Source organism: Manis pentadactyla, chromosome 2, assembly GCF_030020395.1.
Source record: "Manis pentadactyla isolate mManPen7 chromosome 2, mManPen7.hap1, whole genome shotgun sequence".
Lineage (NCBI taxonomy): Eukaryota > Metazoa > Chordata > Mammalia > Pholidota > Manidae > Manis > Manis pentadactyla.
The window spans coordinates 196337307-196365247 of NC_080020.1; the positions used below are offsets into that span (position 1 = coordinate 196337307).

General features: G+C 38.6%; 1 protein-coding gene across 4 annotated transcripts in view; it reads right to left on the reverse strand.

The window, feature by feature from the left end:
* Nucleotides 1-27538, reverse strand: part of PPP1R21 (protein phosphatase 1 regulatory subunit 21) — a 69925-nt gene extending 42387 nt beyond the window's left edge. The window contains exons 1-12 of one of the 4 annotated variants that reach the window (XM_036926043.2): nt 27316-27536; nt 26989-27150; nt 18548-18616; nt 11996-12142; nt 9789-9887; nt 8487-8651; nt 8244-8302; nt 7145-7239; nt 2674-2726; nt 2019-2168; nt 578-679; nt 404-492 (exon numbers count right to left, since the gene is read on the reverse strand). In XM_036926043.2, coding sequence (XP_036781938.2) covers nt 404-492; nt 578-679; nt 2019-2168; nt 2674-2726; nt 7145-7239; nt 8244-8302; nt 8487-8651; nt 9789-9887; nt 11996-12142; nt 18548-18616; nt 26989-27042 — 1082 coding nt within the window. In that variant the 5' untranslated portion in view covers nt 27043-27150; nt 27316-27536. Of the gene's footprint in view, nt 1-403; nt 493-577; nt 680-2018; nt 2169-2673; nt 2727-7144; nt 7240-8243; nt 8303-8486; nt 8652-9788; nt 9888-11995; nt 12143-12244; nt 12309-18547; nt 18617-26988; nt 27151-27315 lie in introns of all 4 variants that reach the window. The other 3 variants (XM_036926044.2, XR_005032804.2, XM_036926042.2) reach the window with 3 other exon arrangements.
* Nucleotides 27539-27941: the final 403 nt, after the last annotated feature.

Here is a 27941-nt window from a genome sequence, read left to right on the forward strand (position 1 = left end):
ATAAGATACCATTTCAAAGAAACCTAAGGATTATAGATTCAAATGTAGAAGTTAACCATTAAAACCCTAGTCAAGATGTTTATAGCACCTTGAACGATAAAGTAAACCTGAAATATTTCTTTCAATAAATGTGTCATTCACAATCGTTGAAAATACTGGTTCACAGCATTATGTGACTTCAGTAGTAATCACAGGCTAGAACTACTAAAAACCCCTAGCTTATGAACAATGCAGTTTCCTTAAATGTAAGTCCATGCTGCTCAAGCCACGATTTTCCTTTTTCAGAAAAGTTCAAATTGGTTAGGGTGCAGAAAGGTCAGGCAGATCACATTTTATTAACTCCAGCACAAGTCAGGTGACACCCCACAATTTCCCAAGCTCCTTAGCCTCAAGGGGTAAGTACCTTTTTAACTGATAAGGAAGAATCTTCCTAAGAAAACATATGTAAGAGGTTAAATGCTCTGAAAAAGTTTTCAATTTCACAGTTGTCTCCTGAAAAAGAAAAACAATTTCAGGGTTAATAGTGTTATCTGACATAGAGAAGCTCCCATTTCCAGAAGTAAAACAAGAAAATTACCAGGACAGTCACAGTATCCTCAGTAATACTTTCAAATAAATGAAGCATTCCTTCCTCAAGAGGGCGGACATAGGACGCATTTTCATGAAGATATTGTGAGAACTAAATACAAGGGAAAGAACTGTGAGTTAAATCACTGGAAAATAATGAGTATCAACACGTTTGTAAAGGGACTCACTGATTTGTGAACCTAAATTCTTTTGGAAACATTTTTTGGGGAAATTTGACTTTTACACAGAGATGCTCCCCTCTAACAAGCCCAGATACTGTATCCAAGTCCCTATCCCATTCTAGAGGAACTAGGAGAGGGGTAACATAATTAACAACCAAGCATAGGAGGAAATGGGGAGGGGATGATACTTTATAACCCAGTATCAACAGGCCTCCTTCCCTAAACACCTGCCATAGGGGGTCTCAGTTTTAAAAAAAAGAGAGAGAGAGAAAGATTTAAAAATCAAAACTGTATGACAGATTTTTGTGTTATGTACCTCATTTTTAAAAAACAAGTCAATTGAAGACAGCTTCTTATTTTTACTGTGTACAATATTTTGGGTTGACAAATTCCAGGAATGTAATTATCATCAAAATGGGGGTAATAAGACTTTTATACCTTACTACTTACATATATATATATATATATATATACATACATATATACACCTTAGTATTTACAAAGGACTAATTCACTATGAAGACTAGATTCAGAAAAAGATCCTACAGGCATTTAGACAATTTAGAAGCAAAAAGTTAGTTTTCACTTACAAAGTATCTCAACTACCTAAGTATTGCAGAATGGCTCAAATTTCAGTTTCTCAGTATGGAAATGTGCAGTCTCGCTTTGCAGAAATGTGATTCAACTGGCTCCACTGCAAACTACACAGATATATACGGCCTTGGAAAACTCACTTCACTCCCCTGGGCTTCAGTCTTTACAGCTGTAAAATAAGTTGAACTCCAAGCTTATAGGTTTAAATATCTACTTTATGATTTTATGAGCAAATCTAAACACCCTAGTCCCCTTTTAACATATGGTTTTTGAATCTCATTCAATAATAGACACAGGGCCTTTTTCAGAGGCCAAAGCACCAAAGGTAAAAACCAAGAAATCTATGAATTATTCAAAGTGATGAAGTAGTAACAGATATGTCAAGGTTAACATATTTGATTCTCATCATATGAGCATAATATGACAACAACCTAAAATAAAATTCCAGTGAAGAACAAGTATTGAGTAGAAAGTGTTTTATTATACAAGGTAAAAGAAAATATGAATGATGAAGGTCATTAAAACATGGAGGTTGAGTAAGTATGAAGACTATGATTAGAGTTTCTTTCCATGCCCTACCCAGTACTTGGCTGGTGCACAAAAGCGGTCTGAAAATGAGTAACATGTCTTCCTACTTCTTCATGGCAAACAAAAGGTATCCTGAGTTAAATTTACCTTCTGATTCAATGGAGATATAGTGTCAATGGCAGAATCAATAGGAAAAATCTGAATCTTCTGTTCTGTATAAGTGTGAAAGTTCAGAAGAGCCGTCACAAGATCTTGAATGAAAGACAGGGCCTGCCCAGCAATGTCCCGCATCTTCAACTTTAAAATGAAAAGTATACAGTTATAGTCAACTATCAAACTGTTATTCTCAAAAGTTTCCTTTTGTAGAAAACATCTGAATTCTAGTATACTTCATAATTATTCCTTAATTTAAATTAATTTGCTTGCACTTGAATTCTAACATTCCCATCTAAGCAAATGAGAAAGCCACCAGTTTTGGCAAATACAGTTCTTCCACTTAACTGTTCAAGTCCAAGATTCAACAACCTAGAAGAAAGGTATGGTTCACAAAACTGGTGGAGCCCATAAGCAGACCAGCACCAAAGCACAAGGAATTCAGTTCTAATGTTATCAGACAAGAGACAGCAAAAATTTGTAATACTTAAGAATTCAATAAACAGTGTGCAATTTTAAACAAATGCATGAGAAAGTATAGCATGAGTTAAACATAATGGTTTAGTGCACTAAGCAAAGACCTAAACAACTAAATCTTGTTTATGAAAAGTCTGACATGCACATCGCCGAAAATAAAAACGGTCTTTACCTGATGTCTCCTATTGTGGAGTGGAACATTCAGAGCGTTATACCGACTATATTCTACAAAACAAAAACAGATGAACACTAAATCATTTTATATTTAGAGAAAAACAGCTTAACTGCAAAATAATGAATGCTATGCAAGAAAATCAGCTTTATAAAAGAATTTAAAGTGATTAAGGCCACAATTACAGTATAGGAAAATAATGTAATTCATAGAGAATCAGTTGTTTCTCAGATGAGGCAATACTTCTAATTTCTTTTTTTTTACCTTTAGGATAAAAAAAAAAACCCATGTTTCTGTTTTCTAAGAAATCATTGCAAAAACTTTTTTGGGGCCTATCACAATTACTTAGAAAGTCTCATGATGTTCTCACTATCTTCAGTCATTCTTCCTTTTAAGATAACCCTGCACACAACTGCCACACTTATCATCCAAGAATACACTGTTTTCATGATACTACAATATCTGAAAATCTATCAGTCTGCTGCTGATTCCAACAACTCAACCCTAACTTTTCTGGGTCGGTTTCCCTCTTTCTCACAGTCCTCCTCTCTCCCTTAGAATCGGTCATCAACCTCTGATAGCTTTCCAACAACATCTGGTCTCACACTTCTTCGAACTCCACATTTTAATGACCTTCATCTCTACTTATCTCTGCATACCACTTCAGCCACTCAAACCTTCCCTCCTCTGCCTCTGTCCTCAGTCAGAATTACTCTTGTGCCAAAACCTCAGAAAGTCCCCATGCCATTCTCATCCAGTTCTCTCTAAATTCCCCATTTATATTAAACCAGCTTGGTCTCCCATCCACAGCTGAATCTCTCTTTTCCTACTAGTCCTCTTTGAGCCTTGCCTGTTTTCCTTCCCAGCCTGGTCCATCATTTTCAACAATGTTCTTGCTAACACAAAACCAGGTCAGGGTCCACAACAATATATTCCACCTAACTTATGGGGGCTTCAACGCTACTCAGCATCCACCATTTCATTGTGGTGTCCCTATCGTACTTCCCCTATGACAATTACTCCAAAGCTTTTCCATTTAAGCCCCTAATACCATTCCTCCTCTCTCCTCTGCCCCATGGATGGGTTGGCCCTACAATGCCAAGCAGACCAGCACCAAAGCACAAGGGGTTCTTACAGTCCCTGCCCTCCATCTCAGAGGCTATAGATTCACATAACCATTCCTCAGCTAATCTTCCTCCTGGGCCCCTAGTAATAGCTCCTTCTGACCCCCTCAGGGCCCACTTTATCAATCATGCCTACTTCTTACATCCTCAAATTACATCATTTCAAAAAATCATTTGTTGCAGCTTGTTTAACTATTCCACAGGGACTTCTTCCCCTTTACTTTTATCATACTTAACTCTCTGCCCTCACCCATCCCCTGCACACACAACTTTTTTCTTTTACTCTGCTATAGTGCTCTCATCCTTTCCCATGTCCTTCATTCCCACTGCTCAGAAAACAGCATATCTCCGCTTGCTCCCTCAGCATCCATTCACCTCTAACCCCGGCTCTAGCAATCTGGTACCCACCTCTACTTTGCACAGAAATACCCCTCTCAAGGGCCACTACTCCTCTCAAAGTCATCAAGTCACCAAACCCAGTTGCCTTTTCTGTCATCATCACCCTCTCTGACCAATGAGTATAACTGATGAGCATCACCAGGTTGAATGCTCTCTCTCTTCTTCTATCTCACCCAATTCCCCGGCCCTGCTCCACCTCAGTCTTCCTCCTTCCTTATCACTGCAATGGAAAACTCTCCAACGATCCTGCACAGGCCTCTACACTTTGTACCCCTCATTCCCACCACTTCTGACAGAGGGGATCATCCACCCCAATAGTGTCAACTCCCTAGGTCTCTAGTTTCTCTCCCTAGGTCTATGCTTTTATTTATAAATGCATACACTAAGAGGTAAACAGATACATACCAATCTGTCAGAATATTAAACAACAAAATTAACTTCATCATCTTTCCCATAAATCTGCTCTTTGTCTGCCTCTTTAATTGCTGTCAACTACACCCCACATCTTTCCACCACACTGCCTCCACGACACTGCCTCCACCCTCTCTCTTGCCTCTTATATTTCCCTGAAAACTCAGGCTCCAGCCTCTGTAATAGCACAGCAGGACTATCACCACAGTAGTCTCCAGCCCCTTTCACATTCCAAGATGGTCTCCACTCTTTCCAGATTAACTTTGTGAGTGTACAGATCTCATCATTATATCCCCTGGATCAAAAGCTTCTCCAGCAACCCCTATGCCTTGTGAATTAAATTCAAAGCCCTTTGCCTAGAACTCTAGAGTCCAGTTCCACCCATCTTTTCATCACTGTCTTTCACCCCCCCCACCCCCTCTAGCCTCCTGTCATGCTTATCAGGCTGTGACAGCACCTTCTATCCTTCGTACCTCACTCCTCACAATCCCTGGCTCATTCTCCCTCATCTCTGCCCAATTAAACCTACTCATGCATGCAAGCCCAGCTCAAAGAATAATTCTTCCAGAAGACTTACCCAAACAACCTCTGTCCTTCCTTTGAAATCCCAAGAGGTTCTTTATGCAACTGTTTAACATATTTCAGACATTTCTATATATTATCTGTCCCACACTAGACTATAAATCCCTTGAGGGTAGACATTTTTGTCATATAAATTTTTGCATCCCCTATGCAAAAATATACTCATACATGCACTCAACAAATGATCTTTAAATATTTTGGAATAAAAATAAATATCATATCATATTGACATGTTAAGGACCTAAAGCAGGAAGACAAGTAGTATTGGAAAAGAAAGGATAAATTCAAGAAACTCAGATTATTAGAACCTGATGTCTTACTGACAGGAAGGATTAAAGGGAAAATGAAATGCCAAGGTTTCAAGTCTAGTGGATCAAAGGTATGCCAGTGCTATTTACATTAATGGAGAAACTAGAAACAGGTGTTGTTTTCAGAAGAATTTAGGTTTTTTTTTTTTTTTTTTTTTAGATAATTATTTTTTATTGAAGGGTAGTTGACACACAGTATTACATTACATTAGTTTCAGGTGTACAACACAGTGATTCAACATTTATATACATGATAATTCTAGGTACCAGCTATCACCATACCAAGTTGTTACAATATTTTGACTATATTCCTTATGCTATACATTACATCCCGGTTGCTTATTTATTTTACAATTGGAAGTGTGTACTTTTTCTTGGTTGTTGTTGTTAGGGCATCTCTCATATTTATTGATCAAATGGTTGTTAACAACAATAAAATTCTGTATAGGGGAGTCAATGCTCAATGCACAATCATTAATCCACCCCAAGCCTAATTTTCGTCAGTCTCCAATCTTCTGAAGCATAACGAACAAGTTCTTACATGGAGAACAAATTCTTACATAGTGAATAAGTTACATGGTGAACAGTACAAGGGCAGTCATCACAGAAACTTTTGGTTTTGCTCATGCATTATGAACTATAAACAGTCAGTTCAAATATGAATACACATTTGATTTTTATACTTGATTTATATGTGGATAACACATTTCTCTCTTTATTATTTTTAATAAGATGCTGAAGTGGTAGGTAGATACAACATAAAGGTAGAAAACATAGTTTAGTGTTGTAAGAGAGCAAATGTAGATGATCAGGTGTGTGCCTGTAGACTATGTGTTAATCCAAGCTAGACAAGGGCAATAAAACATCCACATATGCAGAAGATTTCTCTCAGAACAGGGGGGGTGAGAATTTAGGTTTTTGATGTAATAATGACATGCTGATTTTAGTGCCAGATCAAACTGCTACTCTTTTCTGGTGTCTTTTCCTTCCTCTTTTTTTAGGTTTTCCCTAAAAAATTTATAGGAAGCAAAAAATTAATTTCAATTATGTGTAAAAAAGGAAACGTGTACTTATCTGAACATAAGTTTCAAAGTCCAAACAAATACTTTGTTTTCAAAGTTCAGATTTCTTACCTTTAAGGTTACAAAATTGGTACCTATCACACACATAAGTTGATTTTTTTGAAGCTATTTTTATTGCTCTTGGCTGTGTAAATTACCAGACCACTCCCAGGATGAACTTAACTAAGTCGCTCCCTAACCTATCACCAGGGGTTGCCCAAGGGGCAAGAGATACCCAGCTAAGAAGATTTACATCCTCTCTCCCCCAACCATGAACAACTTTTCTTTTACAAATTTTTGGGTACTTTATGTGCTAGTTGGTTTTTTACCTTGGGATATGCTAAATACATGAAGTAAAAAAATGTGGTTGGGACTCCTTCCAAGAAGGCTGATTCTGGAGTAGTTATGACAATTTAAAATCTTCCTAGGAAATATGAGGGCCAAAGATAATCAAAAGAAAGACAAAGCAACCTTCTGTTGCACCAAAGAAGTCTTTTGCCAAATAGATTAGAAATTATTTTAATTAATTGGCTACCTCACAAAGGTTCAAAGTTGCAAATAATGGAAAACTGTACATAATACCTACTTGTATCATTAAAAGGTACTTTTTCATTGATGATTGATAAGGATTCCTCTAGTCTACCTGACAAATCTTCATGAAGATTCTTTAACTGCAATTGACTGCAAGAAAAAAAAAAATAGATGCACATTATCACCAATCAGCAGCAGATCCTCATTTACTTGTTACCTCAACAGCTGGCATCAGACTTTGAGAGAAATTGTCTGACATTGCGCCTGACATCTGAGAAACTCTTGGAGATAGAGTTATTAAAAGATGAAGATAAGAAAAATACTAAGCCTCGATTCTAAAGCTCCTGAGACTTCTACTGAGTGATGTTGAAGTTTGGAAGAATTTATCACAGTCCCAATATCTTTTACAATCTTATTTCCCCAAGCTCAAAGTAATCTTGGAGCCATTTCAAAATTACAAATTTTCTCTTTACAACACATAAATATATCTTCAAGTAGTAAAGTTCTTTTTTAAGTATTAGATCAGACCTTTTTTTCACTGAGCTCTAAATCTGATTATTTTTGGTTTTGATTCAATTATGAACAGGTATACATCTAAACCATGCATGTAATTCTATCAGTGCAACTAGTGTAAGAAGTTCCCTTGACTTTATTAAAACTTAAAACATATTATGTCATTTATCAAAAAAATGGTGTACGCTCTACCACCCACCAATAAGTAATATTTTAATTTTAAAAGTATCTCCCACTTAAATCCCTCTATTTTATTCATAATCTCTACTTTACTCAAAATGTACCACTAAAAGGTCACATCATGATTAGTCACTTTTCCTGCCTGGGACTAACAAAGGCTCCCTCTTGAGTGTAGTCTAAGACAGAAAGTTTCAGATACTACTAGACAGTCCACAGCACAGGAGCCCCGGAATGCTATCTGCCACAGCCCAGAACATCTGCAGGCTGAGAACTAGTGCACAAACCACTCTACCAAGAATGCAAAAGGCCCCAGAGATAACAGAACTGAAAAGGACCCTGGAGATTACCTACGCCTGTCTCATTTCAAATGGAAGAAAATTAAGACAGAGGAGGTGCTAAACCAAAACTCGGGTCTTCTGATTCTTACGTCAGGGCCCCTCGGATTGCATGTTTCCACATACCATTCTTCTGTTCGAAGCCGACATTCCTTGGCCTCCTTTTCTAGAGTCTGAGAGTTTACCTGAATTTTAGAAGAAAAAGAAAAGCAGATAGCAGATGGCTCAGGCTATAGATGACAGCACACTTAGAAAACAATACAGGCAACAGTCTCACCTTGAATGATTAATTTTGTGTTCTCTACGTACACAGACGATTTACAAAAGTCTACTATTTCTTAACATGCTATCATGAACAGCAGGGCTTACTTCTAGTTTGGCCTTGTCGTTCTGCAGTTTCTCGATGGTTTCCATGTACTTCCGTGTCAGGCCGTCAACCACGGCCTGATGCTGGGCCGCCTCCATCTCCAGAATGGCCAGCCGACTCCTCAGTTCTGCTTCCACATGCTTGTGCTGCTCGTCAGCTTCAAAAAACTGAAAAGAAAAGATTATTTTCTCTTCTCACAATATCTTTATATATCCAAACGAAGAGAAAAACAGCAGCAGTTTTAACTATCCATATGGTTCTATATGCTCACTAAGCAAACCCCCGCCACACACACGATCTCACTGCATCCTCACAGTATGTCAGGGTAGTGCTATTGTCATCCTTCTTTTACCAGATGGGGAAACTGAAGTTATGTACCAGAAGGGGCTACATAACTTGCCAAATGTCTCAAAGCTAAAATATAGTAAAATGAGATTTGAACACAGGAGATCTACTCCAAAGCCTACTTACCACACCTCTCAGTCTCATGAATTTCTATTCAAATGATTTCCGGCACATACAGAATTCAATGGACCACGGTATAGCTTTCCTACTAGGTTAACTTCCACAATTTTAATAATCAAAATTCAAGTAGATATTATTCCTAAAACAGGTAAAGCTCTTTTCCTTAGTGAGAATCTAATATGAATTAAGAATTATGAGTACTTCACATGAAATGCACTGAGGTCAGAAGTTCATTTTTTTTGATTTTCAAAGACTGAGAATTAATGCCTATTTATTTTCCATTGTTTGATATGCTCACCATTTCACAAAAAAATCAGGAGGTGTAGTTGAATACACTATACTGTTTACAGTATGATGAATGTTTGGAGGCAAACACTGATTATTCAACATTCCATAAATATTTGAGGACCTGCCATGAGCCTGTGCTGGGACTGGGCATATAAAAATGACATTACAGACCAACATGTGAACAGATAAAAACCAAACAGACAGTAATAAATTAAAAAACAAATACTACTTATTGATAAGCTCCCATTTAAATGATCTATCCAATCATTTTCTATAGAAAATGAATAATGCCCAGTATATTTCTGGTTTGTTAAGTTACAGTTATTCTGTTGCCCTCTAAACATATGCATACTTCAAAGCATATGTCCATATTAAGATATGAATGAGATTTTAAAAATGAATAAATGACTGTGATATATAAACTAAAAACCATAGGAAACATTAAAACACCCACTCATATATAAAACGTTCTATCCTGCAGTTGTTTTTCCACACTGCAGATCATATGACCCACTTCCTAATTCCTAAAGAAAAACAGGAAGTTTTCTCACTTGTATATGCAACCGTTCATTCTCTTCTATCTTCTTTTGCAGATCTTCATCAAAGACACTCTTCTGCTCTTGACTCAACTGAGAAGATTCTCCACTTTTCTGATGGAAAGAATAAGTTATGTCCACATACTTGCATCCTTTAGAGAAACATCCTAAGGTATAGATTCTCTATCACCTTAGTAGCTTGTCTCTTCTATATGTTCAACATTCTCAAACAATCCTTCAAAAGGTTACAGTCCATCATTTAACTTTTTCTATGTGACAGAAGTTGGAACTGTAAATATTGCAATGGGCAGGAAAGCTTAAGAGAGAGAGAGGGAAAAAAAGAACAGATAAGGTTCACTATTCCTTACAGACAAATTCAGGAGTATTCCCTTGGAAGACAGAGCAGATCCAGAAAGCTAGCAATATAAATGCACTAGATATATGTAATTTCAGTTTGATTTTTTGGTTTGGGAAATGACAGTTTTAGCAATTCCATGAGTCTGAGTTGTTAAATTCATTTAAGAAATCATCAATTATTCAACATTCACAAAGATAAATTCATATAAAAGTTCACATAAAGTTCTAATTTTTCAAACTTCACATAGCCAATAAAATAAATCTGTTATAAACAGAAGGAAAAAGCTCTAAAATTATGTTATCATACTTCCTTTTGCTTTTTTATTAACATTAACTTTTTCTACATAGAAGAACAGCACTATTTAAAAGAGCCAATAAAGAGCATTTGTTTTCATGGAATATAAGAACTGAGACTTCAAGGGACAGCCTAACAATGAAACTGTTCAAACTCAGTCACCACCCTTCTCTGCCTTTCCTGTGCCCTCACTCCTCACTTAAAATGAAGTCAGTCACTGAGCCAACGTGAACCAATGATTACAAAGCCCTTTGAAAATGGAGTACGTATGTAAAACAAAACATTAAATATCCATCGTGCTTGGGACACAAGGAGCGCACAAGGAACACTGCTGAATGACATATTCCATGTCTTTAGTGCTTCCAAATTTGGAGAGCTTTAATTAATATTAATTCACAAGTGTTGCACTAGAAAGAAGCCCTGGAAGAGGACCTTACTAACCTGGGGAGCAAGTCTGAAGTACAGAGGCTATTCTTTCCTAAAGGTCTTTCAGAATTTCCATAGCATGCATATTTTGACAGTTTCCCAAGTGATTCTAATACATACCTGTTTGGTCCTCCCTGTTCCTCATTTACTTGAAAATTACCACTCTAGAGAATTCTTCCACGTAGGGAAATACATATGAAAAGCTACTAACATATAATTATGTCACCTGCCCATCATATGACAAATAAAGTCCTATCTACTTTCACATGATCTTCACAACAAACCTGAGAGTATTATCCCCCTTTTACTGATGGAGCAACTGAGATTGCAAAGCTAAAAAATTTGTCTACTCATAGATCTATAAATGGGAGACAAATTCAAGCCTGGGCTTAGCTCCAAAGCCCATGCTGTGTTCTGTCCTCTGGATCATGCTGCTTCAGAGTTATTGTGTGCCTTCTTCCCTCCTACTACTCTATTATTACTGCCTCGATTTACACATCTGTGTGGCACTGCTCTCTATACACACAAACCTGAAAGATTCAAACCACTAGTCCCTACCCTGAAAAAAATGCAACTTCTTAATCATGGAATGTTCAAAAGTACCAGATCATCCTTAGAGCATTAAGAATCTTATCTCACTATATAAACCATAAGGGGAGAAGTTTATTTTTACATCTCCAGACAAGAATACTAAACTAGCCTCATAAATAGAAACACCAAGAACATTTATCTGCAGCAAATTTACAAACCTAACCTACAAGTATTTCAACTGCTACTTTCACAGGAGCCATTATACTTTGACAATGCTTCTTGTTTTCTTTGTCCTACCCTGCATCAATAGCAACTTGGAACAACAGAAAGATGTCAATAATTTTGACCAATATATGATATTCCTTTCACTTTCACTTTTCTCAGCCACTAATCAAATACTGCATGTTTGCTCCTCTTAAGTTCTTTAAAACTCACCTTCATATACTAATACTTAGTATATATTAATAGTGAACATCTGCTTTCTTAACCCAATACCCAGGTGTAACAATCATACATTAAAAAATGGAGAGCTGGTGTCTTCTGTTAAAATCAAGATGGCCCGTAGACATCTGCCCTTAACAAGGTCACACTAACTTGCTTTTATTTGACCCACCTTGTTTTTCTTGCCTCGGGGTTCAGTTAGAGCCAGTTCATCTTGAAGTAGTTCTACCCTCTTAGCAAGCTGCAGATTTCGAAATGTCAAGCTGTCCATTTCCTGCTGTAGTTTTCTCAATGACTGATCCTTCATTTTCAGTTGTTCCTACATCAGAGTGAAAACAGACCATTCCTTATAATTTAGCCTTAAGGTTTTAAAAAAATGAAAAAAACATTACTTTCGTTTCACCAAAATAACAATCCAAACCTTTTGCTTTAGGGAATTCACATGGCATGTTATCATTCCACTTCCTGTGTTTTTAGCTCTCTTTCTGTGACAAAATTACTTTTTAGCCAATCCAAGTAAATTTAAAAATAAAATAAAAAGAGTATATGTACTGAAGTAACAAGATAGTCATCAACTTAAAGTAAAATATCCACAACTGTATGTTGTTACATAATGTTGTTATATATGTGCCTGGAGGTGAGGAGACAAAAAGCCTGAGGCAACAATTTTATAAACTAAAATTTTTAAAGAGAACCTCAGACTCACTGATGATGCCCTTCAGTAAGCAAGAATGGGAAGAAATACATTTGTATTCATTTTTTCTATAAATCTTCCTGGAATTTAGGTCAGGCAAAATGAAGTCTTCTCAATACACTTAATTTTATTTTTATTTATTTATTTATTTATTTTTATTGAAGGGTAGTTGACAACAGCATTGCATTACATTAGTTTCAGGTGTACAACACAGCGACTCAACATTTATATACATGATATTTCTAGGTACCAGGTATCACCATACCAAGTTGTTACAATATTTTGACTATATTCCTTATGCTATACATTACATCCCGGTCACTTATTTATTTTACAATTGGAAGTGTGTTTATATATATATATATATATATATATATATATATATATATATAGTGAGGGCATCTCTCATATTTATTGATCAAATAGTTGTTAACCACAACAAATCTCTGTATAGGGGGGTCAATACTCAATGCACAATCATTAATCCACCCCAAGCCCAATTTTCGTCAGTCTCCAATCTTCTGATGCATAACGAACAAATTCTTACATGGAGTACAAATTCTTACATAGTGAATAAGTTACATGGTGAACAGTGCAAGGGCAGTCATCACAGAAGCTTTCGGTTTTGCTCATGCATTATGAACTATAAACAGTCAGTTCAAATATGAATATTCATCTGATTTTTAAACCTGATTTATATGTGGATACCACATTTCTCTATTATTATTAATTTTAATAAAATGCTGAAGTGGTAGGTAGATACGAGATAAAGGTAGAAAACAGAGTTTAGTGTTGTAAGAGAGCAAATGTAGATGATCAGGTGTGTGCCTGTAGACTATGTGTTAATCCGCGCTAGACGAGGGCAATAAACATCCATGTATGCAGAAGATTTCTCTCAGAACATAAGGGGGGAGGTTCTAAGCCTCACCTCTGCTGCTCCCCATTTTCTCACCAGATGGCCCCCTGCGACTGTGCCTGTCTTAGGTTGTTCCTCCCTTGAGGAATCTTACCCGTCTCTGGCTAACCAGTCATCTTCCGGGGCCATACAGGGAAATGTTAAGTTGGTAAGTGAGAGAGAAGCCTTATTGTTTGAAAAGGTTAGCTTTTTACTTCTTTGCATATTTATGCCCTGTGGCTTCTATGCCCAGTATTTGTCTTGAGGTATCTTTACCACTTGGAAGAATTATGATACTCGGTAAATTCGACATGTGGCACGAGTTCTATTTAAAGGTTGTGATTAGGTAGGAAGAAGAAAAGCTACAGAAGTAGCAGGCAGAAGAAAACCTGGGAAGATTGATTATTTCTTTGACATATCTTCTTGTAGAGTAACTTCAGCATGGATAGGTTTTAAACGACTAATTAAATTGTGCGCACACATTAACATAATAGGAATATAGTTACCTAACCAAAGCATACCTGTAATTACCAGCCATCTCCAGTGAAACCAAGAAAACCAGTTAGGCACCTTAGGCATTTGTGAAAACTTATCTATGATATGGTGGATATTGTCCGACTGAGCTTAAACAGTCTGAGAGAATTCAGATAAACTCGAACACCCCATTCCTGGGGACTGTTCATATCCCATATGTTCTTTTAACGATAAATAGTCTGTGGTTGTAAGATTTTGGAGTGCTACAATTTGCACTTCTCCTAATTCTTGGTTGAGTTCCAACAGTATAGATCCAGTCCAATTTTTGTTTTACTGCATGCACAGGCCAGCTTAGATATCTCCTTCATCTTTCCCATGGCAAGTCCAGGAACTGGTGGGATGAGTGCATCTACACCTGTGACAGTGTGTGGATCTTTGTTGAAGTTTTTTTTTTTTTTCTGATCATCTTCTGTCATGAGTCTTCTCGAGAGTGCTGATGTTGGAAGTTCTTTTTCATATCGTATCTTAGTTCATTTTCGGGGTAGCCAAATTAGGCTTTGATCCTCTGTATAAACACAAACAGACCCTTTGCCTACACTTTTATATGTCCTTTATATCATTGTGTAGAACTCATTAGAGGTCACCACATAGGAACTGCATTTTTTTTTTAATCATTAATCTACACTTACATGACGAATACTTTGTTTACTAGGCTCTCCCCTATACCAGGTCCCCCCTATATACTCCTTTACAGTCACTGTCCATCAGCGTAGCAACCTGTTGTAGAATCACTACTTGTCTTCTCTGTGTTGTACAGCCCTCCCCTTTCTCCCACCCCGCTATGGATGTTAATCTTAATACCCCCCTACTTCTCCCCCCCTTATCCCTCCCTACCCACCCATCCTCCCCAGTCCCTTTCCCTTTGGTACCTGTTAGTCCATTCTTGAGTTCTGTGATTCTGCTGCTGTTTTGTTCCTTCAGTTTTTCCTTTGTTCTTATATTCCACAGATGAGTGAAATCATTTGGTATTTCTCTTTCTCTGCTTGGCTTGTTTCACTGAGCAAAATACCCTCCAGCTCCATCTATGTTGCTGCAAATGGTTGGATTTGCCCTTTTCTTATGGCTGAGTAGTATTCCATTGTGTATATGTACCACATCTTCTTTATCCATTCATCTATCGATGGACATTTAGGTTGCTTCCAATTCTTGGCTATTGTAAATAGTGCTGCGATAAACATAGGGGTGCACTGATCTTTCTCATACTTGATTGCTGCATTCTTAGGGTAAATTCCTAGGAGTGCAATTCCTGGGTCAAATGGTAAGTCTGTTTTGAGCATTTTGATGTACCTCCATACTGCTTTCCACAATGGTTGAACAAGTTTACATTCCCACCAGCAGTGTAGGAGGGTTCCCCTTTCTCCACAGCCTCGCCAACATTTGTTGTTGTTTGTCTTTTGGATGGCAGCCATCCTTACTGGTGTGAGGTGATACCTCATTGTAGTTTTAATTTGCATTTCTCTGATAATTAGCGATGTGGAGCATCTTTTCATGTGTCTGTTGGCCATCTGTATTTCTTTTTTGGAGAACCGTCTGTTCAGTTCCTTTGCCCATTTTTTAATTGGGTTATTTGTTTTTTGTTTGTTGAGGCGTGTGAGCTCTTTATATATTCTGGACGTCAAGCCTTTATCGGATGTGTCATTTTCAAAGATATTCTCCCATACTGTAGGGTTCCTTTTTGTTCTATTGATGGTGTCTTTTGCTGTACAGAAGCTTTTCAGCTTAATATAGTCCCACTTGTTCATTTTTGCTGTTGTTTTCCTTGCCCGGGGAGATATGTTCAAGAAGAGGTCACTCATGTTTATGTCTAAGAGGTTTGTCAATACACTTAATTTTAAACCACTCTGACTTGTCAAAGATAAAAATCAGTATTATCCTAACACACATATATTTGCAGATACTGTTCAACATCAATTTACTTTAACGTTACATGAAAATAGAAACCAAATCTAAATGACTTATGTGCTGCTGACCATTCTATGCTGTTTATACAGTAATAGGGTAAGAAAATGGGAAATTAAAGAAATACGTAGTTTCACTCTATTTAAAAAATATATTATACTAACTGCAGTACTTATAATGTTCAGACAACTTTGTGTTCACTGGTAATCTAACACAGATGGCCATATACTATTGTGCATTTAAAAAATTGTACTTTTATTACTTTCACTGAAAAACCATTGTAAAGCTAAGAAGAGGTCAAGTTTTAATGAATAAGTGATTTAAGTGTATTGAAATAGCAACCTAAAAAACAAAGGCTGGTGTCTGCAATATAGTGACATTATTTGTGTGTTGAAAGCAGGGCCAGAGGGACGAAAAATATGTTTTCATTAGGTAGAAAAACACTTTGTTCTTTTCTATTATTTGTTTAGTAAGCCCTTAATTTTTACTTGAAATTCAATGGTAAGTTTAGGCCCAGCCTATATCCAAATGATCATGTTTCAAATTAAAGAAATCCAAATCAATGAATGCTTACTTACTGAAGCAGCAAACCCAAATATAATCTAAAGCTTACTATAATAGAAAACATCCCAACATTCCCACTGAGCAAACCAGCAAATTGTCATTCTTAATGTGATTATAATGACCACTGAGGTGAATAGTAAAACAAAAAGTAATTTCTTTACATCCTTATAACTAGTCACTAGTTAACTATGCCCTAACTCCATTAACCAATTGACTTCAGAAGACATCTATCCCAAGTTCTCTGTAAACCCTAGTGTCTGCAGTGGGGATGATAATGCTATCTGCTCTCACAGTTGTTGTAAAGACTGACGTGTTGGATATTATGTGCTTAGCACAATGCCTGACACACAATGAGTGCTCAATGAATAGAACCTGCTATCCCCATCACCACTGTCACCACCACTGCCACTATCACTGATTAATCAAACACCGCCAGTGACAGGAAGGTGTCAAACACCAGGGGTTACTAAGACAAGCTAGGAAACACTTTCCCAAGTAATGAGTTTTCAACATCATTGGGAGAGAGAATGATCATTTCTTCAATGATTTAGGTAAAATAGTAACTTGACTATCAAACCCTAACTATAAAGGTTATTTTTAATAATCTTGCCCTGGGCATAGAGAGCTTCAGAAGTCTGGGTAAGGTGCTCTGAACCTCTCAGGCCTGAGTCTGTGGAACACAACTGAGGACAGGGCACTCTCAAGAGACAAATTTCTCTTGGGGATCAACAGAGGTGAGGCTTAGAACCTCACCCCCCGTTTTGAGAGAAATCTTCTGCATCCGTGGATGTTTTGTTGCCCTTGTCTAGCTTGGATTAATACTTAGTCTATAGGCACACACCTGATCATCTACATTTGCCCTCTTACAGCACTAAACTATGTTTTCTACCTTTATCTTGCATCTACCTACCACTTCAGCATTTTATTAAAAATAATAATAATAATAATAATAAGGGAGAAATGTGGGATCCACATATAAATCAAGTATAAAAATCAAACGAATATTTGACTTGATTGTTTATAGTTCATGATGTGTGATCAAAACCGAAAGTTTCTGTGATGACTACCCTTGCACTGTTCACCATGTAAGAACTTATTCACTATGTAAGAATTTGTTCTCCATGTAAGAACTTGTTTGTTATGCTTCAGAAGATTGGAGACTGTTGAGAATTAGGCTTGGGGTTGATTAATGATTGTGCATTGAGTCCCCTATACAGAATTTTATTGTTGTTAACAATCAATAAATATGAGAGATGCCCTCTCAAAAAAAAAAAAAAAAAAAGAGCCAAATTTCTTGAGTGTGGGGTCCAAGACTGGCCAAATAACAGGATATATTTCTGGGTCTTGGTAACCTAAGTGGAACCACCTAAGATATGTCACTGGTTGGGGCTACTCCAGACAGAGATGAGAGAAAAGGGAATCCTCACCCCTTTTGACTAAAGAGGGAGCAATGGAGAGTGGAAAAGAATAAGGTGGGCAGTATATTTAATGGAAACTTGGCCAAAGGAATCCATACCCTAGAATGAATTTATCCAATTGAAAATATCTCTAAGCAACATTTATTATATGCCTACTAGAATGAGATAGAAACAAATTCCTTCATCTCCTATCATATATCTCCCCTCAGTTAACAAAGGTGCTGATGGTAAAATGTCTCAGAGCTTCCTGATTAACATAGGTTATTACTATTAATGGCTCAACCCAAAAGAAAGATTAATGCACTAAATGATTCACACTTTCAGATCCATTTATTAGGGGACAACCATCCACTGAATGCTGGGGATATAAATATGAATATGACATAGCCCTTCTCAGAGTGCTTTCTAGTGATGAAGACAGATAAGAAGCCCAATTAATTCATATAAATTTGGCTAAATAAAGGCCTTGAGGTGTAAGAGAAATGCATTAAAGTCAATATAATACTTCTTTGTACTTCTTAGCTAAGGAAATCAAAGCACTTCACAGTCATACCTAAGCAAGTAGGAAAGTTGAACACAAAAAACTCTATTGCCCTCCCTAATCTCTAGTGAATCAGTGTCAGAGCTGGGACTTTAACCCAGAAAACAAGCTGAATTCACTGCTTCGAGCATCACCAAAAACTAACTTAACCCTCACAATACAAATATTCTGTTACATACCTTCAAAGCAGCAGAATTTGCTTGTTCATCCACCACACCTTTTTTCAAGACCTGATTCTGAGCCCGAAGCTGAAAACAGAGTAAGCAAAAATTAATTTTAAATATAAAGCAATCCCTTATAGCAAGGAAATCACTTACCATTACTTTACAGTAATCACTACTGAGTAACTATCTTCACACATGTATATGAGAATAAAAATATTAGCCCAGAAAAGGACAGTATCACCATTCTGCCATTTTACAAATAAGGACCCAGAGGTTGAGCTGCCCAGTGACATAAAACTAATCAGTGGCAAAATTGAGTCTAGGTCTCAAGATCAAGGTCTAGATTTCTCAACTTCCAGTACATGGTTCTTTCTATGAAGCATCAGCTGAGGCAAGTGTACAAAAAGCAACAAAGAAGAGATTCACCTTAGAAGCTGGTAATCACAGTTACCATCTGAATGCTCACTATATACCAGGTACTGTCCTAAGACCTTGACATGTATTAGCTCATGAATGCTCACAAGTCTATGAAGTAGGTACTATAACTACCTCCATTTTACAGATAGGCAAATGGAGGTACAGAGAAGTAGCAATGCTGAAATCCAACCCCCAGCAGTTTGGGATCCTGAGTCATAATGCCATTAGACAATACTGGCTACTATTTTATAAAGTCAAATATAAATGAGAAAAGAGGTGGGCTGCAGACGTGGAAGAAGCCTTTGAAGAGGTAGGACTTGGTTTTTTTTTTCATAGTTAATTTTCTTAGATTGAGGTGTAACTTTATTTTAAAGAATACAAATCAAAAATTATACAGCACATTGAATTTATACTTATGTATACATCTATATAACCACTATTAGCAGGTTTTTAAAAGACAAAATCCATTTCCATAGTAAGAGCAAAGTTCTCATCAAGGATAACACAGAGCACGTAAGTATAAACACATATACAAGTCCAGTGCAGCCAAAGCCAAGAGTTTACAGGCTAATATTTGAGGGCTCAGTACAGACACCAAGAAAAGACCAGCTTCTTCTCTGAGAAACTGAACAAATAGATGATTTCATGTTAAGAACTTAAAAAAAAAAAAAAACCTACTTCTAATTCTGCATAGCACAGATCTGTCTTCTGAGAACAGAAAAACCCTTTTCTGTGTGACAACAGGAATATTTTAACACTAAACCTTAAACTGAGAATCAGACACTCAACAGAAAACTTAGCAAAGATTCTAAGAAAATCAGGAATACTGCAGGATATTTAACAGTTTTGAACAAAAGACAGACATAAAAAAATGAGCTTCTACTTTTAGAAAGTTAAAGGTCACAGTTCACTACCACAACAGAAAGAAGACCCAAATCTTGCTCCACCATTTACTAGGCAATATAAATTTGGGAAATTAACCTTACTAAGCCTCAGTTAAATGGTCTATAAAATGGGTGAATGAATGTGTCTACCCTACTGTCCTTCTGAGTCTCTTATAAGAATCAGGTAAGGAACCTACGTCAAAGCACTTTCTAAACCATAAAGTGCTCCACAAATGGAAGAAGAGCTCTTATTACTAGAATAGAATCAAAGGGCCAAAACATATATTATAGTTTTGGCTAGTGTAAGGCATTGTGCTACATAATATGCATGAGAGAAAAAAGTAAAAGATGATGTGCCCATTTTCAAAGAGCTTATAATTTAAAGGGGAAGATAAATGATAACTAACAATACTAGGATTTGCTACTTACAAGTAGTATAGATCTTAAGTTCTCTAGAACAAGGGCTGGCAAAATAAGACCTGTGGGCCAGACTGGCCTGCTACCTATTGTAAAGTACTACTGGGACACAGTCCCACTCATTTATGTATTGTCTATTGTTGTGTTAGAACTACAATGACCAGTAGCTGCAACAAAAGCCATATGACCCCAACCCTAAAATATTTACTGTGAGGCTTTTTACAGAAAAAGTTGGGGGACCTCTGCTCTGGAAGCTCCAAAGAGAGAAATACCACTTGAACGTTGACTTCTGCAAAATAGTATTTTACTTTTTAAGCAATATCCCACCATGCTCTTGGATAACATGCCACCTAGGTAACAGAATTCAGTAAATACTTTCAAACTTACACAGCCAAAGGGCAGCAATACTACTTGGGTCTTTAGGTTTTACTTCATGCTTCTGTCCTAACTTTAATCTATGATCGTTTACATGTCTTCTTTTTGTGGTGTTTAGCTGAATTTCCTGTAGGACCACAGCAATTACGAAAAGAAGAAGAACCTAACTCTCATTTCTAAGACACACTGAAAAGCTACTGAAAGCAACCTAAACAGCCTAATTTGTTAAAAAGCAAAACCGAACTTTCAAATTACTGCTGCTTGGAATCTAGTCTTATTATAATGAAAAATGATTTGGATTTTCCTTGGAAAATATTGGTCACTAAATTGTTAATTCAAATATGGTTTCAATGAAACTGCTTAACAGAAAATGTAGATCTTCTAGAAATATTTATCTAAAAAGCTTTCTATTATGTAATAGGTAGAAAAGGATGACAATGATAAACTCAGCAAACACCATTGCCAAGTTAACTACCCTTAGTGGCATTTGGCATTTTCCTGCACTTGAGCCTCATTACTGCCAAGCTTCTGCATTTCTGAACCTGCTTGTCAAATGTTGATACTGCTGTGATCAGTCTGGTCTTGGATAATCTATCTTCTCCTCACCAGCATTCACCAAGAGTGGGGAGGCAAATACACAATGTTTCAGTTTTAGAAAAGGTACAAAAGCCCCAGATGGCCACTAATGCCTCTAGGAGGTAAGCGTGCAGACTCCAGTGCATGTGGACATAACTGAGAAACAACCGCCCTGAAGTCTCTATTAGGAAAGAAGAACTCCCCAGATGATATTGCCTACTTACAACAGCTACACACCGAGCTCTTCTGTTCCGTTCACTAAAGGAGTAGTACCTCTGAATCCCAGCTCTGAAACTCTCTCAGACCTTTTAAACCTCGTTGTTCACTGTCTTGTAATCTGATGAGCTTTACCCTTACTTTGAAAGCACAGCCCTTCCTTATTTTGACCAACCAAATCCTCCCTATTCTATAGCCTACTTCTTATATAAATTTTTCTTACCCACTCCGTATGGTCTACAGTGAACTTGTCCCTCAGTTCCTTTGGCACTTAACTAGTAACATCTCTTACTAAACTGTTCAGGTTTAAATTTTTCTTTAAAGTACTAGGTTTTACATTTAGTAACTTATGTGTGACTTCTATACTCATCTGCCATCTGCCACCTAAGCTGTCCTTCAGGGTAGAGGCTCTAGTATACTTCCTTGTATCTCCTGCCTACAGTGCAAAATCAATGCTATGAATAGAGAAGGTACTGAATACATTTTTAGCTTATTAGTCAAACTAAATACTGTATATAAAAGGTATTTCAATATTTCAATGTAATGCACTATACAACTATTAGAAGCTGTCATTAACAGTCCCTCTCTGGCCCTTTGCCAAATGATCTGAACCTCATGGCCCTACTGGACAGCAAGAATCCTCAAAAGCCCTGAGCCAAACTCTCAAATGACCAGCGTCCAGACTATTCTATGTAACTTTGGTTCTGGAACAGCCCAGCCTGTCAGGCTTATCATAAAGCTGTTTCTCTAGGAACAGAGAGTCAACTATGATCTCTCTCATGCAATTTGGACAATCTGTGTTAAGACAATTGGCCCAAGATTAGGGATTTACTACTTTCAATCACAAGCTGTTGGAAGAGTTTCTGGGGAAAGAGATGAATCACATATATGCATTTCCTCATCTGATCCTTAATCTTCTGTGTTAGGACCACTCTTACATAGCTGTTTTCATGCAATGGACATTTTAACATTCATACATGTTTTATAGGCCTGTAAAACAAATATTTAAATATATAACTTTTCTTCATTACAGAGTAATGGGCCAAACATACAGCCCTGATTTGAAGCTTCAAAATACTGAAGTCATCTGCAAACTCCTGCTTCAGTATCTCTGGCTTGGACGATCCTTAAAATTCCTTCCAGTTCCAACAATTTAAGTATTGCAAAGTGCTGGGAATACCATTTAGTCCTTCTCTCTTCCTGTTTACTTGTTCCTCCCCCTGGAAAGGAATAAAGCATCTGTAGGTTATGTAGTACCAAGTACTAGTGGTTGGAGTCTTGTCAATGAGACAGGAAAAAAACCTTTCTCCTCTCAGACCTGCCCTCAAAGGGAACCCTGTTGTCTTAAGGGAAATTCCTTGAGACAAAACCCCACCACCAACCCTCTAGCTGCCTGATCAGTGACCAAATGAGTGGGACAGTTAAATTATTGGAAAAGTAGGACACCCCTTGTCTTTCTAAGGCCTTACTCTTCTAAGTGTGGTCTGCAGAAAGCTGCAACAGAATCAACTGAGAGCAGAATCTCATGGCCCACCCATTGCAGACCTACTGAACTAGAATCTGCAACTTAACAAGGTCTTCAGGTGAGTCACACAGACATTTACAATTACGATGCACTGATCTTGGGGCTAAGCTAGCACTGTCCAACAAGGCTGCCATTAGCCACGTGACTATTTAAATTTAAATTATTTTAATTAAATAAAACCTAAAATTTGGTTCCTTAGTCTCGCTAGCCACATTTCAAGTGTTCAGCAGTCACACATGACTAGGATTCGCCCTACTGGACAGCATGGATGCAGAACATTTTCACTCATGCAAAGTTCATTAGATAGCACTGAACACAAAGCTGTTTTCCAACAGGGTAAAAAAAAAGGCTGATACTTGATTTTAGTCCAAATGATAACTCATTTTTAATCTAGCTCCTGAGTCTCTTTCAGAAGGGGGCGATGAATCGGGTTCCACCAAGCCCCACAATCTGGAAAGCAAACACACCAAATCAGAACTGACCCTTTCCCAGTATGAGTACCTTTATACTAAGAGCATAAGCCCTGAAAGTTTCCAAAGGCAATCAATCTCCTTCAAAACTAAGAGAAGCATCCATTGCAAAGTAAACTGGTAAGAGAAATACTGGATGTTTGAATTTCCCACTGGTTTTTAGTGCCTCAAAAAGAGCTTTAAAACGTTTATCTTTACCTGAGCAAAAACTACTATACTGATACCACTCCTTGAGCAATGGTTCTCAAATTCTGGGATGCATTTAAACCACTGAAGAGGTTTGTTACAACACAAATTGCAGGGTATGACCACCAGTCTCAGATTTATTAAGTCTGGGATGGACTCAAGAATTTGTATTTCTAACATGTTCCCAGATGCTGATGACGCTGATCCAGGGGCCACACTTCGAGAACGACTAACCCAGAGTAACACAGACATTGGGAAGACAGTTAGAACATGAAACTTGCTTACACACATAACATGATGCCAGACAAGAGTGCAAGAACTCCTGCAAACAATACAGGCTCAAATCACAGGAGTCTGGACTCAGTGCTCTTCGCCTCTCTTCTCCATAATGAGACATACCAGGGCATCAGGAGAGCAGGCCATGGAAGAAACTGTCTTTGATTCCTAATCAACAGTGTAGTAACTGATTAGCTTTCCCTCACATCTCAAAGGGGCAGCTTGCATCCATTACCTATTAATTTCAGAAACCTCTGAAACCAGCCCCTACCCTCCTTTTCCCTCCCCCAAACTTTATTAAACCTGAAATTTTAATCTCTGCTTTTACTGACCTTTCCATAACACTTTATATTTTAGCAAACTGTCTGCCTCAGAAATTCTCATCTGCTTTGGGCTCTCCCATGGTTTATCTTTTATCTAACTAAACTCCTTAATGGGAGAGCTCCTCAAACCATTTTTTGTTTCATTTTGTTTTCCTTCTCAGAAGGAAAGATTATGACCACAGTTCTTAAGCAGGAAATGGGCTCCTTCCTGGGACACTGGTTGAGATCTGCATTAAACAAGAATGAGAAGATTCTGCAAATATCCTTGCTTTAGGAATCATGCTTGCCACTCTCTTGATATGTAGGCCTCCTTCTACAGATTAAGAAAAAATCTTTTGCCATTGTATCCTAAATAAGGAAAAAGATGTAACTGGATTTCAACATCAGCCCACAATTTCTGTACCAGGAAAGGTAATAAAAAGGTAAAACACCCCTTTCATAGACACAGTGCTGAAGGTAACAAACATCTTATCTAGATATTGCTTGACACTAGGATTGACTGGAAGTAAAAAGCACATGAAATCTTTTGACCAATCTCTGTTCCCTTAGGTTCTGAAATTTCCATCACATTGCAATTAAAGGATGCAAAATGGTCTGGCCCAATGTGGGAGATAACCTCAAGTTTGGCAGACCTACAGTCTCTTTAGCCACTCCTCCTCCTGTCACATCCTTCCCACAGGTTGTCCCCCAAGAGTCTACCTAAAGTGTTCTACCCCGATTAACCTTTGCAGTCCAACTATCATCTTCATGGAAATTATTCCAAAAGCTCTTGCCTTTTCCCTGACTTTCAGCCAATCCATCTCCACTAGAAAATTTCAGGGATTGCTCAAGTTGCTACGTGAATAGATAACTTTAATGGGTCTTCCAACCCTAAAATTCTATGACTGGATCTAACCTTGAACATGCTCCACTCCAAACTGGCAGCCCTCATCTGTCAGTGGCAGTCATGTTCCCTAACCTCAGAGCTTCAAGGTCAACCCTCAGTCTTTCCTCACTCACATGTCCCGCGGAATGAATGAGACACAAGCTTAGTGCTATGTGCAAAACAAGCACTCAAAAAAGAGGTCAGCTAAAAAGTATTTTTTAACCACAATTCTTAAATCTAGGCCCCCTAATCTCCAACTCAACAGTCACTAACTTTATTTAATCCTGTATTACTCTCCCCAAAGCTATTTCAACAGCCTACAGCTGGTCTTCTTTTCACCAGTCTTTCCCTATTTCAATCCATCCTTCACTGTTACTTTTCCTTCCTAAAAGTAATGTCATGCCCACTTAAAAACCTTTGAAGGGTGTGGGAGGAACCTCTGCCATCTCTTCATTTCTCAAAAGGTAGAGTTCAAACTTCTTATTTACCCATAACCATTCATGGTCAGGTCCAAATTACCTCTCCAAATTACTTGTCTGCCGTGTATTGTAATGTGCTTTCATGTCAGCAAACAGAGCCTATTCCCTCTGTTGGAGACACTACATCCTTCCCTCCCTCTTACCTACTCCCGTATCTGAGTTTCTTCCCTTACCCTCCATCTCTTTTGTGTTCCCACTGACCAAACACTCCTCATACTGTATCATAATTAGACAAAATGTTTGAACGTGTATTAAAGGGTTCTCCTCAAACTGGAACTCTGCCTCACTCAACAGACTGTTCACAAAGGACACATAATAAATATCTGTTTGAATGAAAGAGCTTATATATCCAAGAGTAAAATCTTTTATAGCTGTGATAACTTTTGGGGAGGCTATACAATTATTTCAGCAATGTAGTCGCTGTTCAAAACAGTTTTGGAAATCTCTTTTGCCGTTTGGAATTGCCTTCTGAGCTTGTTTACTCTCTGGAGAAGAAAATCAGGCCCTTGTTTTACACTCATGAAACATTTTCACCCAAAAATAGTATAACCAATTATAAATACTATCATCCTCTACCCACACCGTTTCATCATATTTATTTGTTCCAAACAACTTTTGGTCCTTTTAAACAAGAAAATATTCCTTCAAAGGATTAAAAACTTGCCATCACCATCATTGTGCCACAGGCTCTTAAGACAATTTCAAATGGAAATGCCAGAAGTTTTGCCAGTGATAGCACTGTTGGAATAAGAGTAGTATCTCAAAAGGCTCCCATTTTATGGTAAATAGACTTGTGTATATGTTACACACAGGTTTTATTTTTCAAAGAGTATTTCTTTTCACCTTGCTGAAATGAAATCCTAAGAAAAAAATGTCCGTTGCTCCAATTTGTAAAATAGCGGCTGTCTTCCCTTTGCCCCCACGAATGCCAGGCTACTGAAAACTAAGCTTAATGGTTGTTGAAATCAATTTCCAAAGATGTTAAGATTCTGCTTTTATAACTTCATTAGAATATTCTTAAGGCAGAAATATCCTACCCGGAAGCAGCACCGCCCTTTTCCAAGGAAAAGGCTCCATCATTTAAAAAACGGATGCCATAAATATGACAAAGGGGCAGGTCCCTATTTTGCTTAATTCAGTATGTATTTGCGCACCTGCTGGGTGCTCTGCCCCGCTCCAGCTGACCGAGGGAAAAGAGAGAAAAGAACACATCCCTAGCACTGAAGCTTTCAAAATAATTTCCAGACATCTTACCAAGCATCGAATACATTTGTAATCACCCATCCCGGGGGAAGCAGTTTACACGCACAACTCTATTTACCCTCCCGAATTGACGGGGGCAGAAACATCTCTTTATCTTAGCATCCCTGTGGGAACAGAAAGCTTGATCTTTCCCATCAGTGAGCTGGGAAAACTGAGGTAGCAGCAGTGGTGGGATGGTCTTCACCTTTTCCTTTCCCTCCCGACCAGCACTAGACGCAGAGGCCAGGATTTCTGACATCCCAGTCCCAAGCCCGCTAGTTTGAATGAGAAGACAGCATCAAACTCCTGCTCCTTGCCGCAGAAACGCACAACGACCCAGACACGGCCCAGCCCCATCGCCTGGGAGCTGCAGGTGGGCAAGCACGGAAATGGTGGACAGAGGAGGAGGAAGAGAGAGAAGGGGCGCGCTCGCGTGCCCGCTCCGCTGTCCACCTCGGTCCCGACAAGTCGCTGCCTAGGCAACCCGAGGCCGCAGGGCCGGGGACCCCCTATCCCCGCCCACGATGGGTACCTTCGAGTACTCCTGAGCCAGCTTCTGGTATTTCCCCTGCAACTCAGCCGAGGCCATGACCTCCCCAGCCCCGTCCAGGCCAGGCTGCCCAGGCCGCTCAGCCCCACCCCCCGCCCCCAACCCCTGACACCCTCCACGGTACGGCTCCGCCAGCGCCCGGCCGCTTAGCCACCGCCGCCGCGCCTCCTCCTCCACTTCCGGGTTCGCCCGGGTGGAGGAAAGCGAAGTGGGGCCGGGGGCGGGGCGACTGCCGGGGGCGGGGAGACGTCTTGGCGTCATCACCCCGCCCTCCCGCGCCCGAGCACGTGTGCGCGCAGCCTCGTGGCGGGCCTGGGCTCTTCCTCGGGGACGAGGGGGCGCCATCTTGACGCATGGTCCAAGATGGCCACCCTAGAATGGGGTAGGGGACAATCGGAGCGGGAGAAAGTGATGAGCCCACAGAATGGGCAGGGACTGAGGAGAGGGGCGGTGGTTACGAAGACCCGAGGACCGGAAGAAGACATATTCTAAGCGCGTGATGAATTCTGGCACACACCCCACCCCCATCCCTGCTGGTTTCCATGGCAACCACCCGGCGTTTGGTGGTTACATCTTTCCGAGAGTGCATTGAGGGAAAACACCTTTAT